The 22508-nt window shown below is 35.4% G+C and overlaps 1 protein-coding gene across 11 annotated transcripts in view; it reads left to right on the forward strand.

Moving 5' to 3' along the window:
- The first annotated feature begins 1601 nt into the window (after positions 1 to 1601).
- The window catches only part of LOC119579384 (dmX-like protein 2), a 52352-nt gene continuing 31445 nt past the window's right edge, over positions 1602 to 22508 (forward strand). For 8 of the 11 annotated variants that reach the window (XM_037927164.1, XM_037927170.1, XM_037927168.1 and 5 more), the window contains exons 1-32: positions 1602 to 1680; positions 4902 to 5022; positions 5238 to 5435; positions 6317 to 6473; positions 6767 to 6955; positions 7069 to 7213; positions 7358 to 7543; positions 7740 to 7894; positions 8166 to 8335; positions 8760 to 9331; positions 9735 to 9909; positions 10083 to 10259; positions 10496 to 10656; positions 10821 to 11022; positions 11982 to 12147; positions 12520 to 12638; positions 12803 to 12964; positions 14714 to 14963; positions 15313 to 15462; positions 15653 to 15883; positions 16027 to 16184; positions 16342 to 16481; positions 16642 to 16784; positions 17487 to 17675; positions 17831 to 18017; positions 18754 to 18886; positions 19140 to 19301; positions 19549 to 19689; positions 20713 to 20911; positions 21473 to 21660; positions 21771 to 21857; positions 22098 to 22361. In XM_037927164.1, coding sequence (XP_037783092.1) covers positions 4936 to 5022; positions 5238 to 5435; positions 6317 to 6473; positions 6767 to 6955; positions 7069 to 7213; positions 7358 to 7543; positions 7740 to 7894; positions 8166 to 8335; positions 8760 to 9331; positions 9735 to 9909; positions 10083 to 10259; positions 10496 to 10656; positions 10821 to 11022; positions 11982 to 12147; positions 12520 to 12638; positions 12803 to 12964; positions 14714 to 14963; positions 15313 to 15462; positions 15653 to 15883; positions 16027 to 16184; positions 16342 to 16481; positions 16642 to 16784; positions 17487 to 17675; positions 17831 to 18017; positions 18754 to 18886; positions 19140 to 19301; positions 19549 to 19689; positions 20713 to 20911; positions 21473 to 21660; positions 21771 to 21857; positions 22098 to 22361 — 5643 coding nt within the window. In that variant the 5' untranslated portion in view covers positions 1602 to 1680; positions 4902 to 4935. Of the gene's footprint in view, positions 1681 to 1923; positions 1943 to 4901; positions 5023 to 5237; positions 5436 to 6316; positions 6474 to 6766; positions 6956 to 7068; positions 7214 to 7357; positions 7544 to 7739; positions 7895 to 8165; positions 8336 to 8759; positions 9332 to 9734; positions 9910 to 10082; positions 10260 to 10495; positions 10657 to 10820; positions 11023 to 11981; positions 12148 to 12519; positions 12639 to 12802; positions 12965 to 14713; positions 14964 to 15312; positions 15463 to 15652; positions 15884 to 16026; positions 16185 to 16341; positions 16482 to 16641; positions 16785 to 17486; positions 17676 to 17830; positions 18018 to 18753; positions 18887 to 19139; positions 19302 to 19548; positions 19690 to 20712; positions 20912 to 21472; positions 21661 to 21770; positions 21858 to 22097; positions 22362 to 22508 lie in introns of those variants that run through there. The other 3 variants (XM_037927167.1, XM_037927165.1, XM_037927166.1) reach the window with 3 other exon arrangements.

Here is a 22508-nt window from a genome sequence, read left to right on the forward strand (position 1 = left end):
GACATGGGTAATAGCGACTGACCTGGCTGAAGACCTAACTCGGGAAATCGTGAACAATAGAGTACTGCTGATAGAGTGTTTCAGAGGAAGTGAAGACCAAAACTCTCCCAGCTGTACTAGTGTAGATTTCTCTAAAGCCTTTGACTCTATTCATAGAGGCAAGAGGGAGAAACTTCTGATTGCATGAAATTTCCTCGGCTATAATGTGCAGAAACACAATGGTTCTTTGACATTGTCGCTGGAGTATTGCAAGGAATCAAGAGTGTCTTTCTTGCTTCCTACCTGTTTATATTCACACTTGATTATGTACTGAGAACCTCACTTGCTGCAAATAACTTTCTAGCTTCACTTTAAATAAAATATAATCCATTAGACGCCCCACAGAACACCTAACATGCTGACGACCTTCCCCTTATCGCTGACAAAGTTACGAATGTAATAAGTCTGCTAAGAATATTAGCCATCTCGTAAACGCCGCCAAAACAAACAATATGAGCTCTAATTAAAATTGTCTATCATGAGCAATATTTTACTTGCCATCTCACAAAAGTTCAATTGTACGGACCCCCCCCCCCCCCTATCAGAAATTCTAAGAGAATGTCGTCTTCGTTTTGCTGAACACTGCTGCAAAGCCAAAAAAGAACCTGTAAGCGAATTACTTTATCTGAGACTCTCAGAACCTTCACCAACGTGTGATGGCGTTGAGATACAGAACATGTATGTGTGATTCATACATGTACTGTGTGAATCAGCTCTGTAAGAACACCAGATGCCAAGCAAGTGACCTTCCTAGATTGATGAAGGATCATATTAAACAGCGTCGCACGCACGCACGCACGCACACACACACACACACACACACACACACACACACACACACACACACACACACACACACACACACACACACACACACATATATATATATATATATATATATATATATATATATATATATATGTGTGTGTGTGTGTGTGTGTGTGTGTGTGTGTGTGTGTGTGTGTGTGTGTGTGTGTGTATATATGTATATATATGTACGTATATATGAATATATATGTATATATATGTATATATATGTATATATGATATATATATATATATATATATATATGTATATATATATATATATATATATATATATATATATATATATATATATATATATATATATAAACTTGTCTCCCAACGAACCGGTTTTGGGTATAATGTTTTGTTCCAACCACTTAAAAATATAAGAATTATATGTACAAGAGAAATGAAATTGTCATTGCCCCATAAGATAAATTATCATTTTTTTCAATATACAAAATCCAACAAAGGCCTGAGTAGGTTACCATGACAACGTTAGTTCTGCCGTTGTGCAATAGATGGCTCTGTTCTTGCTTGTGACAGTAGATATTGTTCGTAATCACTAAATTTAACTTCGATCACTCGCATTACTGTAGACATTTCTGAGTACATAAATTACAGCATTAAAACTATCTATATTACCTCATTAGTATCATAGATATAAATACAACTTCTCAGTAAAGCCGCAAAAAATAACAGTTGGAAATTACGAGGAAGTTTAGGCACCGAAGCCAAGCGAGGGCAAACGAACACCTCCATTGACAGACGAAAACATCGACCTGAAGAACTTCGATAACTCGGGAGGCAGTCATGGTCATTTCTTGAAGTAAGGTCAGTCTTATGTTCAGTTTTAAACATTTTACAAGTTTACTAGTATGGTACAGAGAAAGAAGGTTTGCCGAAATTATGAAATAACACAATTACTAGCATGGTGTACTAGAGAGAAGAGGGTGGATCCCTTAGCCAAGCTGCAGTGATCGCTTGTTATGATGAAGATCATGACACTGTCACATGATGCTGCTGTTGCTCTCGATTTGTCAGGAATGATGCAGTCTCATCTTGTCTGTGTTCTGTGGAGATAGTGATCAGCGCGGTAGAGAAAGAGTCGTTTGATGTTATCTAGGGTCATAAGTTAAAAAAATTGCTAGGGTCCATTGTAGTAAATACAAATTATTGGATTTCCTAGAAAAGACTAAATCATGTTTATAGCTTTCTGGTTTGGTGGTTAGTTTGTTTATTATATAATTATTTATTTCTTGATTTTTCCTAGGAAAAGCTAAATCATGGCTTTCAATTTTTTTTGTGTGCTGTTTGTTAATCAATTAAATGGCTTTATTCTTTGTAATCCTATATGGTAAAGTCTGTAAGACATCCATAGAGCCTTTCAATTTTTTTTTGTGTTTGGCTGTGTTCTGTCTAGATCCACATTAAACTGGCTTTGATTTGTTGTGAATGGCCTATATTCTGAAGTCTAATTTAATAGTGGCACAGCAACAAGCAATCACTTTTGTCTCTTATCTCCTGCATCTATGTTCTAGCAAAGTAGAGGTTGACTTGGCCCCTTATTTGCCAATAGATGAATTGGCAAATAAGAAAGATATGCAAGTTCCATCATGCCAAAGCGTGTTTCCAGTTGTAAAGGTGTTTCCTGTACATATCACTTCACGCACTATATATTTATCTTGGATTCTTGTAAGTAGTGTAAAACTTGATTAGACAACATGTCAAATTAATATGAAGGTCTACGTTTACAATTTATTATTTACAATCTTAATAATTTCTAATATATATATATATATATAATATATATATATATATATATATATATATATATATATATATATATTATATATATTATATTTTTGTTTGAAATTAGTATTTTATTTTAGTCTGGAGAAATTAATGACTTCCATTACAAACATGGTGAATTTAGAATAGAAAATAGCAAATCCAGCATAATATTTTGAAAGAAACCATGAAACATTCTTTTATATATACTGAAATACATATTTTAGTTGTGTACAGACAATGAAGGAAAATTTGTCACCTTATTTAGAATAAAATTAATTTTGCTATACTAATGCAATTAACCCATTCCCGACGGGTGGCATGTACGCACATGCCATGGCATGGTGGGACTATCTGCCGGGGGCATGTATGTACATGCCATGGTGTATGTATGGACATGCCATGAGTTATATTTTGTTACAATCATGGCAAAATATTATTTTTCTGCCACTGAAAGTGTGATTAAGTCGTTTTTAACACTCATTTTTACTATGCAAAAAAAAAAAAAAAAAAAAATGCAACAAACCGACGATTTCAACTCCATGATGCCGCACACTGCTTATTTTATGCAGACTATAGACTGAATAATGATCAACTATGGAGTCTATATAACAACAAAAATACCCTTCAGTCTCGATTTATCGGGAAGTATGGAAAGTAGAGACTTAAAAAAATAATGAAAACTGAAAATACAACCTATCTTCGTAGTATTATGAAGAAACGGCATGGGATGCTGGTATTTGGTATGAGTGGTTGCGCATGCTACGGCGACGATTTAAGCCCCTGGCAGCGAGGCCCGGGCCACTATGAATACTACCCGTCGGGAAATATAACCAATATTTTCTTGCTCAAAAAGTAATCCTTAATCTCAAGAACACAAGAATATAAATAAAACACACCAACAACTTCACTTTATTTACAGATTTATAGTAATTACCAGTATATATGTTATCAAATGCTTGTTTGGTGTAACCAACCCATACATTTTGATACAACATCAAAATGTAGCTTAGTAAAAGCATTTCAGTGACAAAATTTTGGCAGTAGTAGAGGCAGTAGTTTAATGTATTTTCAATTATTATTAATGCTAACAAGATTTTAACATGTTGGATCCAGGTGATGTGAGCATCTTGTCTTGAATAGATATAGCCAAAGGGTGGGTGACAACTTCTCATCATGAAAAAAAAATAACCAAGGAGGGGATGATGGAAATGTCCTGTTTGGGATATTGCTGCCAAGTGTCAGGTGATGGGGACAGCTTGTCATAAGCACACAATGCACCTGGATTGAAATTAGCTCAGGAGGCTTCAGGAAGGGGATCGTCCACATTATCCTACAGAATATCCAATGGCCCTTGAATTTGAAGTTACCATCCATCAATCATGCCTGAGAGAGGGTAGTCTCCAAGGAGGACATGATGTCCATGTGCAGGACCCTGTTCCTGCCACCCAGTACCAGCAGTTTAGGGTGTGTTACAGAAAATTGAATGATATGAAAATAAAAGATGAAGCAAATAGCATAATGTTACTTATTGTTTCTGTTATTGCACAGTGTAAACTAGCTGAAGAAATAATATAGAGTCTGCTTAACAAAGTCTATTATATTCCTGATTCAGCATAATGTATGATAAATATAGACATCAGAAAATGGTAGAACATCAGAGATGTGTCTGCAGAAAAGGGGCTAATAAGATTGGAAAGAGGAGGCAAGAACTGTGTGTGTGGGCTGGGGCTACAAGCCACTCAAACAAGAAAGTTGCCACTCAAGGTAGTAAAATGCTGCAATGATGCCAGATCCAACAGGTTAATGGAGAGTTGTAATTATGTAAAATATTGGATAATAAAGGGTACATTGGCAAAGTATAGGGAACTTTAACAGAATTGATTTTATTTCCATAATGTATAGTCAGTACTATGAAGAACTTCTAAATTCAAAGAGCATGGTACAAATATGTGGGGTGAGGTCAAGGAGAACTTTGGTTAACTTTGCAGATTATCTTGGGTTCATGATGGTAAATATCTTGCATTATCATTTTGACTCTCTATATAAGATAGAATTTTCATGATCAAAAAACTTTTTTTTTTTTTTTTTCACAGGATTAAGATCACAGAATCAATCCTTTTTTTTTTTTTTTATAAGGTAGCACACCAAAAAGAATGCAGTTAAAAAAGGGAAAAGCAATTTTGCATGTACAGTAATAAGTATTGAACATCATTGCAGTATTTTCTTTTTTTATATATTTTGTAACATTGCACTCTTTACAGGGTATTGTTCTGCATTTGCAACAGAACTGTCAGGATGAAGTGCCATCAAATCCTGACCGGTGCTTGCAATGCAGGTGATCGCTGCTTTGCTGTTGGGAGTGTGGAGGGGATCCCTTTTACAGTAAGATTTAACTATTTGTTCATCTTTGAATGCTGTGATTATCTTGCTTACTTCTTTTGGATCAATATTTTTCCCCCATAATTTTTCATATAGACATTATGAAGAGATTGATAGGTGTGGTAATTTTTTTTTTTTAAATCTTATTAGTTCTCTTATAAGTCATTATAGTTATGTGAATATTATTACACATGCATATGCTTCTGATATATTTACAGGCATATGCTGCTGGGTGCAACATTGTCATTCTTGCCAGTAATTTTGAGCGAGTGCAAGTGATACCAGGGGTATGTCATGATAATGTACAGATCTCATGTGTCGACTGCTCCACTGACACAGGAAAAATTGCTGCAGCCTATGGGAAATTGGTGTGCATTTTTGAACCCACTCCACTTGTGAATCAGAACAACACACATGTAAGTTTTTCTTCTTTTGCAGTTGATATTTATATATTCTTTTACCATTTATTCATGTTTTAGGAATGACAGAAAGCCACTGAAACAAAGTATATGTACACACGCAGAGACACACACAGACACAGACACACACACACACAGACACACACACACACACACACACACACACACAACACGACACACACACACACACACACAACACACACACACACACACACACACACACACACACACACACACACACACACACAACACCACACACCACACACACACCACACACACACACACACACACACAAAACACACACACACACAACACACACACACACACACACACACACACACACACACACACCACACACACCACACACACACACACACACACACACACACACACACACACACACACACACACACACACACACACACACACACTCACCACACACACACACACACACACACACACCACACAACACACCCACACACACCACACACACCACACACACACACACACCCCCCACACACACACCACACACACACACACACACACAACACACACAACACACACACACCCCACACACACACACACACGCACACACCCCACACACCCACACACAACCACACACACAACACACACACCACAACACACACAACACAGACACACACACACACACACACACACACACACACACACACACACACACACACACACACACACACACACACACACGTGTGTGTGTGTACACGTGCATTCGTACATGCATACATTGATATTATATATTTTTTACAATAATTGGTTTAGTTTGTTTTATTGAATAATGTTACACAGATACAAATATTACTGACAGAAAAGTTCTGATAACAGTTGTCTCCTTTATTTAGCGACTAGATTACCGATGGATTCAGACAGGAGTCATCGAAGCCGAGAGCTACATAAATACCATGTCATGGAACTTGGAGGGAACGCGTCTCCTAACAGCAGGAGATATTTTACAGATGTGGGCAGCCCCTTTAACAAGAATTGGTGGAGGTGAAGATGGTAAAATCAGTTCCATTATTTTGAAATTTGTTTTTAAAAAAGGTTACACAATTGAAGTTGTGTATAGAATATAATGATCAGCATGTTTTAAGTCTAATCTCTTGTGTATCAGGTCTTAAAACTGATGAAGACATCATTTGTAAATGTGTTATTATATTGCATTGTTATCCATTAGTGTTGTGTTGGATCTCCTTATTTTACAACTTTCATCTTATATCTAAGAATTATTAGCAGTTAATATGTAAAAGCCAAAGGTTGCAAATTAAATGTGGTATATTTTCAAATTCTTTTAGGTTCAGGGCCAGTTACATTTGATCTAGAATGTGACGGTGGAGATGATGAAGAGCCATCCTGGACATGCATCTGGAGGTGTGTGACTGCTGCTCCCACTGTCTTTCTATCTTTTTCCTCGGATGGCACACTGTTTGCTACAGCTGCTGCCAATGATCGGTTGGTCAAGATTTGGTATGACAACAAGCATAGTAAGTAGTATTGTGGTAGGAAGTTGCTCTTTTACTGTTCCTCGGATATGGATATCTTCAATTAAATATTTTTAGAGTTACAATAAGATAACATTTCAATGTTTCATTTACAGTTCTTGCACCAGCTCGGCCACAGGATGGAACAACATTTGCCAGTGATCTGACACGATCCTCAGTTAGTTTTAGCTATATTTATCTACCCCACCCAAGTGCTGTTAAAGGATTCACATGGAGATCAACCAGCAAATACATGCCAAAGTAAGTTTTCATGTCCAGCAATATGTATATTTATATCCAACTATGAGTGTGAGAACTTTAGTTGTATGTCTTGTTGTTTATAATATATTTTTATTTCTTAATTTGAAATTGTTCTCAGTATAAATTGTAATTTCTAATCCATAGGGGAAGTGTCAGCAACATGTTGGTCACCTCTTGTCGTGATAACATCTGCCGCATTTGGGTTGAGACAGTGTTGCCAGATGATGGACTTGTTTCCCTTCATCATTTGGATCCAGTGGCTGCACAGAATCCACGTTTTCGCACACATCGCCACAAGCACCGGTTCATGCAAAGGTTAAAGCACATGAAGTAAGTGTTATGAGAAATTTTTGCTTGGCAAGCATCCCTGTTTTGGAATTCAAGAGTAGCTTCATGTTAGCATGAGAGTACTCAGATAGACAAAAGTTTGGGAAATTATTACATACAGAAATGGAAACAGAAAAATAGGTTACTGTAAACTGGTATGAAAGTTTTTGATCTTCTATAAATAACTTTGTGCCCTCAGAGCCTGTTTCCAAATGAGGAGACATGTGAAGACTGGAGGTAACATAATGGGGAGTCTTGCTGGGATTGGAGTAGAGCCGCTCCCTACTCTTCCGTCATCCTATTCTGTTCATGATTTCCACATGTATGGCATCCATGGCACAGGCATTACACCAGGTACAGTTGTTCTTTTTATGTTCTTCTCATTTGGTAATAGCATATTAAATGTCATTGAATTTGGATTTTATGTTAATAACTGCATTTATTAGTCAGCCCGAAAAGTTTACTTACATGTTTGATTAGAGTTCTTATCTTAAAAACTGATATTATTTAAAAATTACTGTCTGAGTATGAAATAATTTTCTTTCATCAGGTGTATTTTGGCTTTTATCATAAAAACTAGAACAGTGAAAATTATAAAGATTTACAAATTTTCTCTCATATACAGGCTTCCAGTTCCATCTAGCTGCTTCAATCAATGCAGAAACTGATATTCCATTGGTGCCCAGCATCAGTGGCATCAGCACAAATGGAGAGTCAGAACAGAGCTTTGTTATTCATTGGCTCAACAATAAGGAGATGCATTTCACTTCAGAGGCAGAGAACATTCTTTTGGAGGTATTTTATGATGTTGGTTTTTGCTAGAGCTGTGAAAATTGGCCTTCATGTTTATATATTTAAAAGACAAAATTTTATGCATGGGATATTATTTTCATTAGTCTATTATTCTTAGCCTTTTAAATATGAGGAACAGAATAACCATAGATATTAGAGATTCTTCAACTTGTATCATTATGGGAAAGTTCAAAATTTGTAAATGATATGTGGAAATTCCCCTGGACCTGCTATAACATTGAAGTGGCAGCCAACTCCAGAAGGGCTAATCTAACATAGTGTGCTGTCAAGATTAGGCAGCAGGATAGAGCCCACAGATACAGTGATGCCAAGTAGGCTTGACAGTATTTAAAAGGTTGGTAGGTAATAATGCAAATTGAGTGATGTGTAATGTATTTACTGTTAAATATTTTTATTTTTGCATTAGGTTAGCCGTCGTGCAATGGAGAAAGAGTCTGCATCTCTAGATCATGACCGTCATTCAGAAGTGAGTGACCTTGAAGATCCAAGACTTCGTGCAACAACAGGAATACGTATTGGTTCACGAACATCATCTCACATGACTGTGCGCACCCGCAGTATCGATGATGATGAACCAATTAGCCAGCACTCGACCTCTATCCGCACACATCAGCCTCTGAGTGCTGCCACTTCCTCAACTTCAATTGCAACAGATGTAACCACTGCAACTACTTCAGCTTTAGGAGATGCCCTTGACCGACGGATTGAGACATTGCTTCGGGACTGGCATCAGACATCTGATGTCCTCTTCTCAATCCACCCAGTAGATGGCTCTCTCTTGGTGTGGATTGTGGATTTCTTAGATGATCATTCTGGCTCTTTCCGACAAGCTCAAGTGTCATTCAGTGCCAGGATACCCAATGCTCTGCCACTGGGAGATTCAATGACAATGTCACCTAACTTAGCCATTTATAATGGCACATTGCCATCATTCCTTAAGCAGCTTTTGAAATTGGAACTAGCTCATGAGGAGGAATTGTAAGTCTGATTCCAGTTTCTATCATTTTTTCATTAGCCAAAGAAGAAAGTTAGTGCACTATGTTACTAGTAATAATCAGAATAAAACCAAGAGAATTCATTGCCAATTTCTGCCTTGCTATGAGATTGTCAAAGATTTATTTGATATTTTAGTTAGTTCAATTAAATCATTCTTGTGATAAAGAAACCAGATGACTAACAGAAATATCTTTATCTTGTATTTTGATAAAGCAAATGTTTTTTCAAGATTTAAATATAGCACCACTACTTGTATATCTACATATTTACTAGCAGACAGCTTAGAATGATAAACTTGACATTAGATTAGAAGTGGATTAAATATGTCTCATCTCAGCTTCAGCATAAATATAGCATAGAAACTGAACTGCATATTTGTCAACAGACGGGGAGGAAAGAACAAGAGCAAGAGCAACCTAACCCTCTCTAGTAGTGATGAGCGAGAGGGAGGGCTGGGAAGCAGCAGTCCATCACCCATCATTTCCATGACCACCAAACACAGTAATGGCTCCCTCAACCTCTGGCATCTGACTGTGGCTGAAGATTCCCGCTTCACACAGGTAGTTTATAGTCTTGTTAACTTATCTGACAATTGATACTTCAATATGTCCAATCAGCTTTTCATTATACTGCTTCCAGTTATTTCTTCCTCTAACTAAAAGGAACTGATTATCATTACTTTTCTGCCTCTTAGAAAAAGGAACAAATTATCATGATCATTTTACATGTGCAGGTGCTGAATCTCTCACACTTCACAAGAGTTTGTGGTCACCGCTTCCAGTTGAATGATATTAAATGCCATCCAGTCCTTCCATTGCTCCTGTCAACATCACATCACAACAAGAAGGAAATGTCTCCTGGGAACCCACCACTGGCTAGTGCAGATGATGCTCCACTGATATGCATACAAGTAAAGAGTTTTGGGAAAAGCAGTGGATGAAGAATAAATCTTGAAATATTAATATAATAAGAGTGTTTCATTGTTAAATAGTCATTGATGTTCTTTCCTGGTAGTTTATTAGCACTGTTTGTATTTTTTATTACATATCATTTTGCCTTTTGCATTCTGAACAGACAGAAAAATGGAAGAGAAGTTATTTGGATATGCTTTTATCTGCCTGCAAGTAACTGGGACTCCTATTTCAGGATGCAACATTTAAAGACTGGTGTAGTGAGTTAATTTTGTGGCGTGTAGATGCTGTTGGACCTTTAAGTAAATCTGGAGGAGTCATGGAACTGGCTCGTATCAATTCTCCACAAGTTTCTGCATTCTCCAATGCTGCGTGGATTCCAACCTTGTTACCGAGGTATGATTTAATGTGCAGACTAAAATGAACATATGTTTCTTGTTTGCATTAATGGATATCTCATTTAAATGTGGACCTGTAAAAAATATTTGTTAAGATAGATTACTTATTCTTCAATGTAATATTGTAACTGCAAAAAGTGAGTATTATACCCTGTTTTTTAGCACAACTCTGGGAAGTGTGTCAAATTCTCCATCTGCCTGTTTCGTGGCTTCTGATGGTGAATGTCTGAGAGTCTACCAAGCAGTGATTGATGGCAGGGCTCTTCTGGCTGAGATATCAACAGCAAAGAGGAAGAAACGCATGATGGAATCAACCCTGAGCCTCTCAACAGATAGCTCTCTTCAAGAACATGTTGGACAAGTGGTAATTTATTTGTTTTCTGTCTTGAGTGTGCATTTCAAAAGTATGAGGTTTATGTTATGGAAAGCAGAAATTTTGAAGGCCCTAATTTTACATTTTGTCTCTACTTTGAAGTTTGTATTAGTGTATCTTTCCTTGACACCCAAAGGATTATTTAGATTCCTGATTAAAAGAAATGCTAGACTGAAGTTTAAGTGCTTGTTATCTCTACACTTTTGAAATATATAAAGCTGATATACAATCAAGAAACCATACAATGTTGAGAATATGATGTTACACTGTATGCTGTCAGAAGTTCATCAGGATAGCATCTCAAGTACAGATAATCTTGGCACATGGTGTATATATACTCTGCCCCTTTGTTTTGGTCTCTCATATATATATATATAAAATATATATATATATATATATATAATATATATATATATATATATAATATATTATATATATAATATATATAGATATATATATATATATATATATATATATATATATATATATAATATATATATATATATATATATATATAATATATTATATATAATATATATATATATATATATATATATTTTATATAATACTATTATATTATATATATATATAAATATATATATATATATAATTATTATATATTATATTAAATAATATAATATTATATTATATTATATATATATAATATAATATTATATATATATATAATTATTATATATATATATTATATATATATATATATATATATATATATATATATATATATATATATATATATGATATATATGATATATAATTTTTTTATGGTAAATGCAGTATCACATCGGAATTGCTCAAAATAGAAAAGCAAGTGCAGTATTTTTTCCATTTTTATTTTAATAACTTTTATGTTGAGCTAAATGCTTTTGGATGATCGTTTCGTGATATTTTCTGTGGATCTTAGAAATATTTAACTTCCCTGTATCCTTCAGAATTTGGCAGATATATTTGACATAACCTCTGAGCAATCAACGGCAAGACCTGGGTGTGTGATAGAACTTGATGCAATTGGTGATGCAACCAATGACTGGCAGAACACACAGTTCCTCCATGTCTTCCAAGAGGGACTCATAAGGGGTGAACTAGGAGCTGAAAGTGGTGAGTGATTTGACATTTTTTATCCTTTATATAAAATGAAATGGTAGGAAAAGGTATAGGTGGCCATTAATAGCTTTGCATTGCATGAAATGTAACTGACGGGCATTAAAACTATATAATTCTGTTGAAGATTTCATATAAGTGAAACATTACTTTAGTGTTGTAAAGTCATGCATGTATTTATAACTTTTTTTTGACATTTGTCCTAATAAGTTTAGTACATTAGTTTTAGGACTGTTATGATGCAAAATAGTCTTAAATGACATGATATTATCTTTTATAGGCTTACTAAATATCCACCTTCTTATTCATTAGCAGTTACTGATTTTTTTTTCTTTTCTCTTCTTTTTTTTTTTGCTCTATTCCATATAGGTAAAGATACAACCACAATGTTTGATCCAATTCATGCCCCTATTGTGGACCTGCATTCTACAGCTGTCTTTGAAGAGCCTTTCTATATCACACTGTTGGAGAAGACAGCTGCAGGCTCAGTATGATCGCTTAGCTTTTCATTTTAAACTTTTGCCTGTTTTTTGTAAATTATCTTAATTTTTATAATGGCTATTGTTGAGTTTATATCTCTGTAAAAGGATTTAAGTTTATATAGTTTATACTAAGGCTATATTTTGTTGTTATCAATGTGTTTATCTTAAAGGTGATGCATATGTGGAGACTGGTAATTGCGTCTGAGAGCCACGGTCAAGAAAGGATGGAAGACGAAGGCCACATTCCTTCCGGCCGTAGCACCCCTGTGGTCGATAACATGGCTGGGCAGAACAATGTTGATGCCTCCCCTATTGTTATTTCTACAACTAAGGTCAGACACATGAATATTCTGCAAAAAATGAATGCAATTATTTATTATTCATGTCTGAAATTGTTGCAAGTAGCCTCTCCTTTCTCTTTTTCCTTCACCGCCTCATCTAGATATATTGTTTTTGTATCTTGCCTGTAATTTACCTGTATACTACTTCAAATTCCTTTCATTGTTCATTCACTTCATCCAGTAAAAAGTAATCTCATGTTAAACTAAGGTAATTATTTTGATTAAGTCTTTTAATAATACTTTATATTTTTAAAATTGAATACTATAGCACATTGCATTGTCTTTAAGTACTGTGGTATTTGATACTCTCCACGTATTTTAAGGGGGGTGGCAGGGTTGAAATATTCAAAAAAGTTATTTATTATTAAAAAATTCCAGAAAAATGGTGAGAGGTTGAAGATTCATCAGATGAAGTATCTTTACACAATCATGTATAATAATAGAGATATAATAGGCTTATGTAACCCCATATCCCCTCCTGTCATCCTTACACACCTAGTATACTCACACAATAATCAGTAATAGCGAAAAATAAACTAATTACGTGTAATATATTATACTCTTTTACGTCTGGCAGGGGACAAGGGCAGTAGATATCTTGGGCAACAGAGTAGCATATCCTCACTGCCACACCAGACTCAGAAGTGAATGATTTTTTTTTTTTCTTTTCTTTTCTTTTTTTTTTTTTCTTTTTCTTTTTTTCTTTTTTCTTCCCTACAAGGGTTTTTACCTATTTTTTCAACATGGGTAGACATGAAAAGCTATATCTAACCAGACTGAAGAATGTAAAAAGGGCTGCCACCATCAGCATCTCCCAGAAAAGAGAGGGAGGAGGGAGTGCCCGCCACTTGCTCAGAGCTGCCTCTTATGAGAAAGCAAACACCTGCATCTCCACACCATTCCTTGCCACTCCCTTCCACATCTTACTCAGAATTTCATGTAAATTTCCCTACCCAACAAACCAATTTTAAAACAATGTAGGGTTCAAAAAGAGTAGTTTATTCATGACCCAAGTTGGGAGACATGAAAAGTCTCTGTTACCCTTGCCTTCAAGTGAATGGTAGGCCTACCTTGATAATGTGGGACCAAGTGCCTAATCAGAACTCTGAATGCAATAGAAAACATACTTACATATTTGGCTTATATGATAATGCAAATTTAGTCTAACTGGAATTGTACAGTGACTTTTATGTCAAGGTAAAAGAACAAAAATCTTTGAGATCTCAATTCTCAAAAAGTCATTTTCACCACTATCAATCAAAGAGGTCTTATTGAAAGAGTGGACAGTGCTACAATTTCTAATTTTAAAATATTGGGGTGGGGAAAAAATGTTCAACATTGAAGGTATGTGCAGAAATTAAGGAAAATTTGAAATTATATCTTTAAAAAATGAGCCCATTTCAAGTGTTGACAATAGAATGCAAAGGTCATTCTATAAAATTCATGAAAATTTGTTATGAATGAAATTAAATTATTTTTTTTGTTTTGTTTCCAGTTAAAAAAAAAATCTTTATAGCTTCATCAAAATGCTTCAAATTTTGAGAGAATGTACACTACATAGAGGTTATTATTATAATAGAAGAATGAAAAATATCCACACATATTAACAAAGTTGGATATCAACCTTAAGCCCCTATACTGTGTGTATGTTAAGGATTCTTGTTGCAGTAGATATTTTTCATTTACACAGGAAGATTTTTGCCAAAGTTCACTCTTTTCTTTTCTTTTTTCCCTATGCAGATCTACTCCCATGCTCTCCCCTTGCCATATGGAGTGCAGGTAATCCATGCATCCCCTGCAGCAGGACACCTGAGCTCAGCTTCTATATACCCAGCCTGTTATGCTCCATATGTGCTAGTGACAGCCTGCACAGACAACACAGTTAGGTTCTGGAGGTGTAGGATGACAGGTGAAGGAGATGCTATCCAGATACAGTGGGAGGAATGGCGTATGGTCAGCAAAGATGGGAAGAGTGCCATCAAGGTGCCAGGTATATTAACAAGTTTTTTTCTCTCTCTCTCTCTTTTTCTTCATGTTGAGGTTATTAAAATACACCTGTGTTTTGTTTAGGGTTTGTGTTGCCTAATTTGTTGTAACTGATTAACTTCTTATGCACTATGCTGAAAGTGGATTTTTTTTTCTTTTTATGTAACTTTTAACCCAATTTTATATATCAATTTGAGTGTTCCCATACATAATACTCTTCAGGTATCTACATTTCATTACAATACGTTTCTGCCCTGAATGTTTTTATTGTTCTGGAGATATTTCTGTTCATATTTTTGTCTGATACTTTTGATAAACAAATACTTAATGTCCATGCTTTGGCATCCATCCAGGTCAACCGCTTCATGTAAGTGTGGCTTACAGTGGAAGAATTGCTTGTGCATACCAAACTCCAGGGCAGCAGGCAACAGTATCCACTGATGCTGATGGTTCCATAACTTTCTCATGTTCCTTGGCCATCTATGAATGTGAATCAACAGGAGGTAAATGATGATATAGTTATTTATGTTATAGGGCTAGAGTAATATTGACTGAATTATAAGATTTAGATACTTAAGGATTCTGTTCCATCTCCTTTTCTTTCCACCCATCCTTTCTTCTTCCTTCTCTTCTTGGCTCCCACTCTCCCAACAAGTTTTCCTTAAGAATATATTCCTTTTATTTTCTTGGCAGGTGCTGAATGGGTATTAGAAGATAAATTTGACCTTCAGGATGTAGTTACACATCCAGGTGACTCAAATTTGTCAGATCTAGACTTGACTTACCTCTCCAAGGTTGCACAAGGCAAATCAACATCACGCTTGACATCAGCTCTAAGTTCTGAAGATCTCCCACAAGCATGTCCAACATCACCACAGTTTGCTCATGACCATTTGTCTGCAGAAGCATTACATTCAGTCACTAGTAAGTATGTCTGATGTTTGTTGTTTGTAGTCAGTGATGAGTAGATTTACATATACTTGCTTATTATATGCTTTCATTAGAACGTGGTATAATTCATGATGCCTTGTAAAGGATCTACTCTCAAGACTTCTGTTCCATAACAGGTCAGCTCTTGGTCCCTAGTCCGAGCACCTTACATTCCCTTCGCAATCACCGATTTGATAAGAGAGGTGTAAATGTGAAGCAAAAGCATCCAGTGCAGATTGACTGGGTCTCGCAGGAGGATGGATCTCACCTTCTTACTGTGGCTATTGGGAGTAAGGTAAGTCTTGACTAGAGACTTGCAAAGGTGAATTGATTGTGATGGGAAAAACCATGATAGATATTTAAATATGTCTTGAGGAAACTGTAGGCTTGTTAATGGCCAAAACTTCACATGTCTCAGTGTATTTCATATTACTTTGTGGGTTTTATTTCAGATCTTGATTTATACAAGTGTTGCTGATGAGATTGCCCTGATGAACTGCAGTGAAGGAAATAAAGACAAAGAAGGACGGCCTAGGCCTGTGCTGCAGAAATCCATATCAGTCCATAAACTTAGTGATACAAAATTGCCAAGGTAAGCTCAAATATGCTTTTAATCAGTCTGTAGTTTAGAAAACTTTGAAATGTGCTTGTGTTTATTGTATTCATAAAATTGTATAGCCTATTTAAGAAAAAATAAGAATAGAGACAGAAAAGGAAACTAAGAGATAATGTAAATTTGTTACAATTTTCAGGTGGATGCGCTTAGAAAAATTAGGCTTGTCCACTGCAGATGGTCTTGCACCACTGCCAATGCAAGTGTCTTGGGTGCGTGATGGCATTCTGGTTGTGGGAATGGATAATGAAATGCACGTCTACTCACAGTGGCATGTCCCAGGTAATTATGTTCTGCTTAACTTTTATGACAATTTGTCCCATATTCCATGTTTTTTTAAGAACTCAAAAATAGAGGAAAGTATTGATATCTTAGTTTCCCAGATTAAAACTATTTATATATATTTTGTGAATGACACCCATCCAAAAACTACACAAATGGAACTTGCATTGGTTGGAGGAAAGATGGTTTTGGACATGAAGCACAACCTACTTGATCTAGTCATTGAACATTGATCAATTGGAACATATATGAGATATCTTATGGCCCATGATCTATGTGAATACCTATTGCAATTTATACAGAGTTGTGCTTCATTATAAAACAACAATATAAAATACTCCAAATTGTACTTAATATTGCAGCTTAGACTTCAACAAGAATTATTATTTTTTTACTGACTGTATCCAGGTTGAAATAGAAGTGAAATTATGTATGTGAACAGTTAAGGCCATTGTAAACTTACAGCACCAGGGACATATATATATATATATATATATATATATATATATATATATATATATATATATATGTATATACATACATACATACATATATATATATATTATATATATATATATATATATATATATATATATATATATATATATATATATATATATATATATATATATATATATATATATATTCTTGTGTTTTATGCAGATATAAATTTATGAATTAATTTTGACCCTATATATGAAGCTGCAGATCAAAAACAAGGTCAGCAACTGCAAGAGACATCAATCACAAAGGAAGAAGGGCGTGACTTGACTGAGGTTGACTTGAAGACGTACTTGCAAGAGTCCTCTCACACCACGAAGACCACAGCATCCATGTCTCGAGTGGCTTCTTTCTCAATCCTGGCTTCCTTGGATCACAAAATGAAGAAGGGTGAGATATGCGGATACTTCTTTTTTTCTTTTTTTTATGTTGTTATACTGATATGGATATAGATATACAGAAACATATGGTGAAAACTTGATCCAAAAATGATTACCATTTACATTACAATTTATTTGTTCTTTTGTTTTCCATGAATTTTCCAGGTCTAGGGGAAGTAATGACCAACCCACTGGATGAATTAGATGCTCCTGCAAGCTCAACCTCAGGCATCTTTGAGGCTAGTCACATAGCTGCTCCAGTGTTGCCCCAGTACCACCCACGCCAGCTAATGGAACTTCTTAATTCTGGCAAAATAAGACGCGTCAAGGCCATTCTGGCACATTTAGTCAGGTAATTATTTCTTGCTCTCATATAGTGATATTGACTGATATTTGCCATACAAAATATTATTTACTTGGACTTGTATGCATGTATGCTGCATTAATTTTTTTTTTTGGGGGGGGGAAATGTCTCTGCAAATAGATGGCACTGCTAGTGCTTAGCCACAAAGGAGTCAATTAGCAGAGCTGGTGATCTTCCCAGATTTCACCTTTATTTGAATTGGCAGAAAAAAACTATTTTTTACTTAGCTATAAATATCGATGGTGTTATTTTTATCATAGACATTATAATTACTATAATGTTATAAATATTAGTAACAGCAAAATAAGATAACATAAAATATTTTTGTAAATCAAGGAAAAGGAAGAATGGATTGACAGGTAGTACTCATAATTGGCTCATTGGTGACTTAGTACAAGTGCAGCCTTCTATGTGTAAAAACAATTCATAAAGTAAACTTACAATGGGCATTGCATGTACGTACATGCCATGCCCGTTGGCACTAGGTTTAGATTTTTGAACATTTTGGACTAATTTGGGATAAATGGATAATTTCCGTAAATATAGATATGTTATAAATAAATGGATTTTTATTAATTACACTTTTCTGATAATAGTGAAAGACAAGACCTTTATGCTGAATTTCTTCACATTGCTTATTTCAGTTATTATAAAAAGAGAAAGGGAGAAAGAGAGAGAAGCACAGACAGAGAAACAGATTTTTCAATATGTTTTGTCCCCACAGATGTTTATCTCAACTTGGTCAAAGAAGCGCTGATGCAGCTTACCGCACAAGCCTCTCAGATGCAGATGAACCTCGTAGTCGATCATGGTCAAGATCCCGCACTTTATCTGTATCAGGAAATCAGGGCGGTTCTGTAAGTGTGTTTATTTTCCTCATTTTCTTCTTCTTCAACCAAATTATATTATATTTTGATGATTTGGTGGCATGATTTCTTGTCAGAAATATGTTGGTTCGCTTGGATGTCCTTTTGCTTGTGCTGTCTCTGTGTGCTTAGTTTTGGATTACTGTGAATGCCTGTGATTATTGATATATTATTATTATTTCATGCCACCTTATATTTGTATATTATTATCACATATCACTTTTAACAAATGATCATTTTGCAGTCAAGTCGGGATGGCAGGGGATCACCTTCACTGCTTCCAGAAGAGATAACTCTTGATTATATTGAAGTGACAGCAATACCTCCTCTTCCTTTGTGGCTCCTTCTTGAAGCCGATAAAGACACTCAGAATCAACAGACGAAGAAAACGGAAAATAAAGAAGATGTAAGTAATATTTGGTTGGTGGATCAAAAAAACAGACTGTAATGTTTTTGTAACCTTTGTATATGAAGGAGTCATAATATTACACCTTTTTTATTGTTGGTAAGTAAACCTTAGCAAGTGTGAAATGGACTTGGATTTTGTATATTTCGAGATATTTGATTTCAGAAATTAATTCTATAAGTGAGGAAATCCCAAAAGAAATGGAGATTGTAGGAATTCTCATAAGTTTGATTAAATTGATTTCCAGACCTATGCAGAATTATTTGGAGCTCCAACCATGTCAGTGGATGATGACTTAACTCTTGATGATGAAGAAGTGGATACTGGAGGCAGGAGGAAATCACTGACCCATGAGAGCAAGGGAATTACCTTCTTTGGCCCACGGCAGGTAAGGTACAATTGATTTGAAGTGGAAAAGGAAATGTTTTCAGATAATATGGGTGATTAAATCTCTCCTTTGGGGAATTGAAATGTTATTTATTTAACCCATTGGATCCGGTTGCGTCACAGCAATCAAATTACCAAAAATCCAGGGCGCTTTGCCGGTTGGATGCTTGTAGGCCGGCAGCACATGAACACATGTCCAATGACAAGATTCTATGCTTCCTATTTAGAAAGTTATTTACTCTTTTTATGTATAAGCATTTTTAGCTTTTTGGCCATTTTCCAATGTCCATATTCGCCATTTGATTTAATTTAATGGTTATAGCTTTTCTTTGCACAGACTCCATATCATCTCTCTAGGTAGTCTACAACTCAGTGCAAGAAAACTAAAACTATGTAATGCTTTTTTCTTCTTCTTCTTCTTCTTCTTCTTCTTCTTCTTCTTCTTTATGTAATATTCAATTTTCTGTAATGCAACCTGTGTCACTGCTCATAGTGCCAGGAATATGTTGCTGAGCTTGGAAATGGCATCCTCCATGGAGCTAGCACTCTTCCAGTAAACACTCACTGACTTTACATTCCACACTTATACATTGATGGGAATAATGCAAAACCGCCAATTGAGTAAAATAAGTCTCCCAATAGGTTTGTGCACCTGTGGTGAGTCTTTTCCATCACGCTGGCCTTCAGCCAAAACGCTCATGACAACAGGTTCGCGTCATCCAGTCTGCAGCCATATTTTTCCTTGACAGCATATTCATGTCACCTGCCCCTCGACCCAGATTTTTTCATGATATGATGGGCACATCACCCAGATCTAAGGGTTAATGGAAAGAATATATTACCAATAGTAATCATTTTCATGCATCCTTGTGAATGACATGTTTAATTATGTTCGTTTTGATCATTGAAGTGATTGATAATGAACTTTCAGAAAGATATTTGCACATGTTTTGCATTTTTGTTTTAATCAAGACTGATGTGATTGTAGGATAATAAAATGTGTTTTATTTTTCTCCTTCCTCAGACCCAAATTTTGGCAACCTTGCTTACCCACACACATTTGCCAGGATTGTCAAGTCTTGACCAAATGCATCTTTTGGCCCTGTCAGACACAGTAGCCTCATGTAATGTTGACTTTGCTGATCGCTTTGATATAAACAAGGCTAAAGAAGCACTGGCTAAGGAGACATTTTCAAGAGCTGTTACAGATGAGCCTTCTATGGGTAAGAATATAGAGTTATGTAACTCTGAGAATTGATTACTCTTGGGCACTTCAGGTGTGTCTCTTAGAGGTACACAGGATTATGTACATTTGCATTCATGAAAAATAGGGGGGGAATGGTCATAAGGCACCAAAAGTAAAAAGCCTGGCCAATGTAGAAAGCAATTTTTTGGGAGTAGCAGAACACAGAGTATGTATATGGGCATAATGTCTATTACTAAAGGCAGTGGCATCACATGCAAGTTTGTTGTCCCCAGACATTTATATTACAATTCTTATTTGATTATGACAGTTTTAATTTAAAGTTCAACAATTCAGAAGTAATTAGTTTTTCAAGGCATTTGAAGCAGAATTGATTTATGACTAATAGTTATATATATCTTCATAGAAAATATAGTTGTGTTATTAGTAAATGCTTTGAAGTATGTAATTATGAATAGAACATGATACATGTAGCAGTATCAATATTTATTTGTGTCCTGTACATACATGAGTCAGCTGTATACTGAGGTGGAAATTTTGGAATAGAAAAGTTTGAAATAATTTGCTTTTCTTTTGACAGATGCTCTTGATGACTGTGGTTTACGGTTTCTCTTGGCAATGCGTCATCACACGTATCTTCTTAGGTGTTTGCCCATTGCTCAAAGGGCAGCTTTGCAGAAAGGTGGCATTGGTAGTCACAGTTTTGTCTGGGCCTTCCACTCAGAGAGCCAAGAAGAGCTTTTAGAATTTATTCCATCTATGAGACAGGTATGAATTTACAGAAATAGATAAACAGAAAATGTGATGTGAACTCTTTGTTTATGATAAGTGATAAAGATAATTCATCACGCATTTCCTTTATGTTTAATACCTTTCAGGGCAATCCTCGTTGGTCAGAGCTACGGGAATTAGGCTTCGGATGGTGGATTAGAAACAACACAGTTCTGTCACGTTGCATTAACAAAGTAAGTCTTTTCATAATAACACTTGACTCCTCAACTGACATGTTTATATATATATATATATATATATATATATATATATATATATATATATATATATATATATATATATATATATATATATATATATATAATGCATAATATATATATACTTCTTTTTTTTTTTTACTTGTTGATGTCAAAGGATTTGTAGTTATAATGTTTATTGGTTGGATACACTGTCACCATTTTTTCTCATTTTAGGTTGCGAAGGCAGCATTCCAGTTACGTAAAGATCCTCTTGATGCTGCCATTTACTATCTTGCGATGAAGAAGAAAAGTCTTGTTTGGGGTCTCTTCCGTTCTATCAATGACAAAAGGATGACTGACTTCTTCTCCAATAATTTCACTGAGGAGAGATGGCGAAAGGCAGCCCTGAAGAATGCCTTTGCGCTCCTTGGAAAACAGAGATTTGAACATGCTGCAGCCTTCTTCCTCCTGGCAGGGGCTCTCACTGATGCTCTAGAGGTTATTTATTTATTTGTTTATTAATTTTATTAGGTATTTATTCCCACTAGAAGCGGGCGGATAAGAAGACACAGAAGTAACCAAATACATGAGGCCATGAAGTAGACAAATAAGAAGGAAAAAATAAAATAAAAGAGCGTTGTCATC

Source organism: Penaeus monodon, chromosome 12 (genome assembly GCF_015228065.2).
Source record: "Penaeus monodon isolate SGIC_2016 chromosome 12, NSTDA_Pmon_1, whole genome shotgun sequence".
NCBI classification, from domain to species: Eukaryota; Metazoa; Arthropoda; class Malacostraca; order Decapoda; family Penaeidae; genus Penaeus; species Penaeus monodon.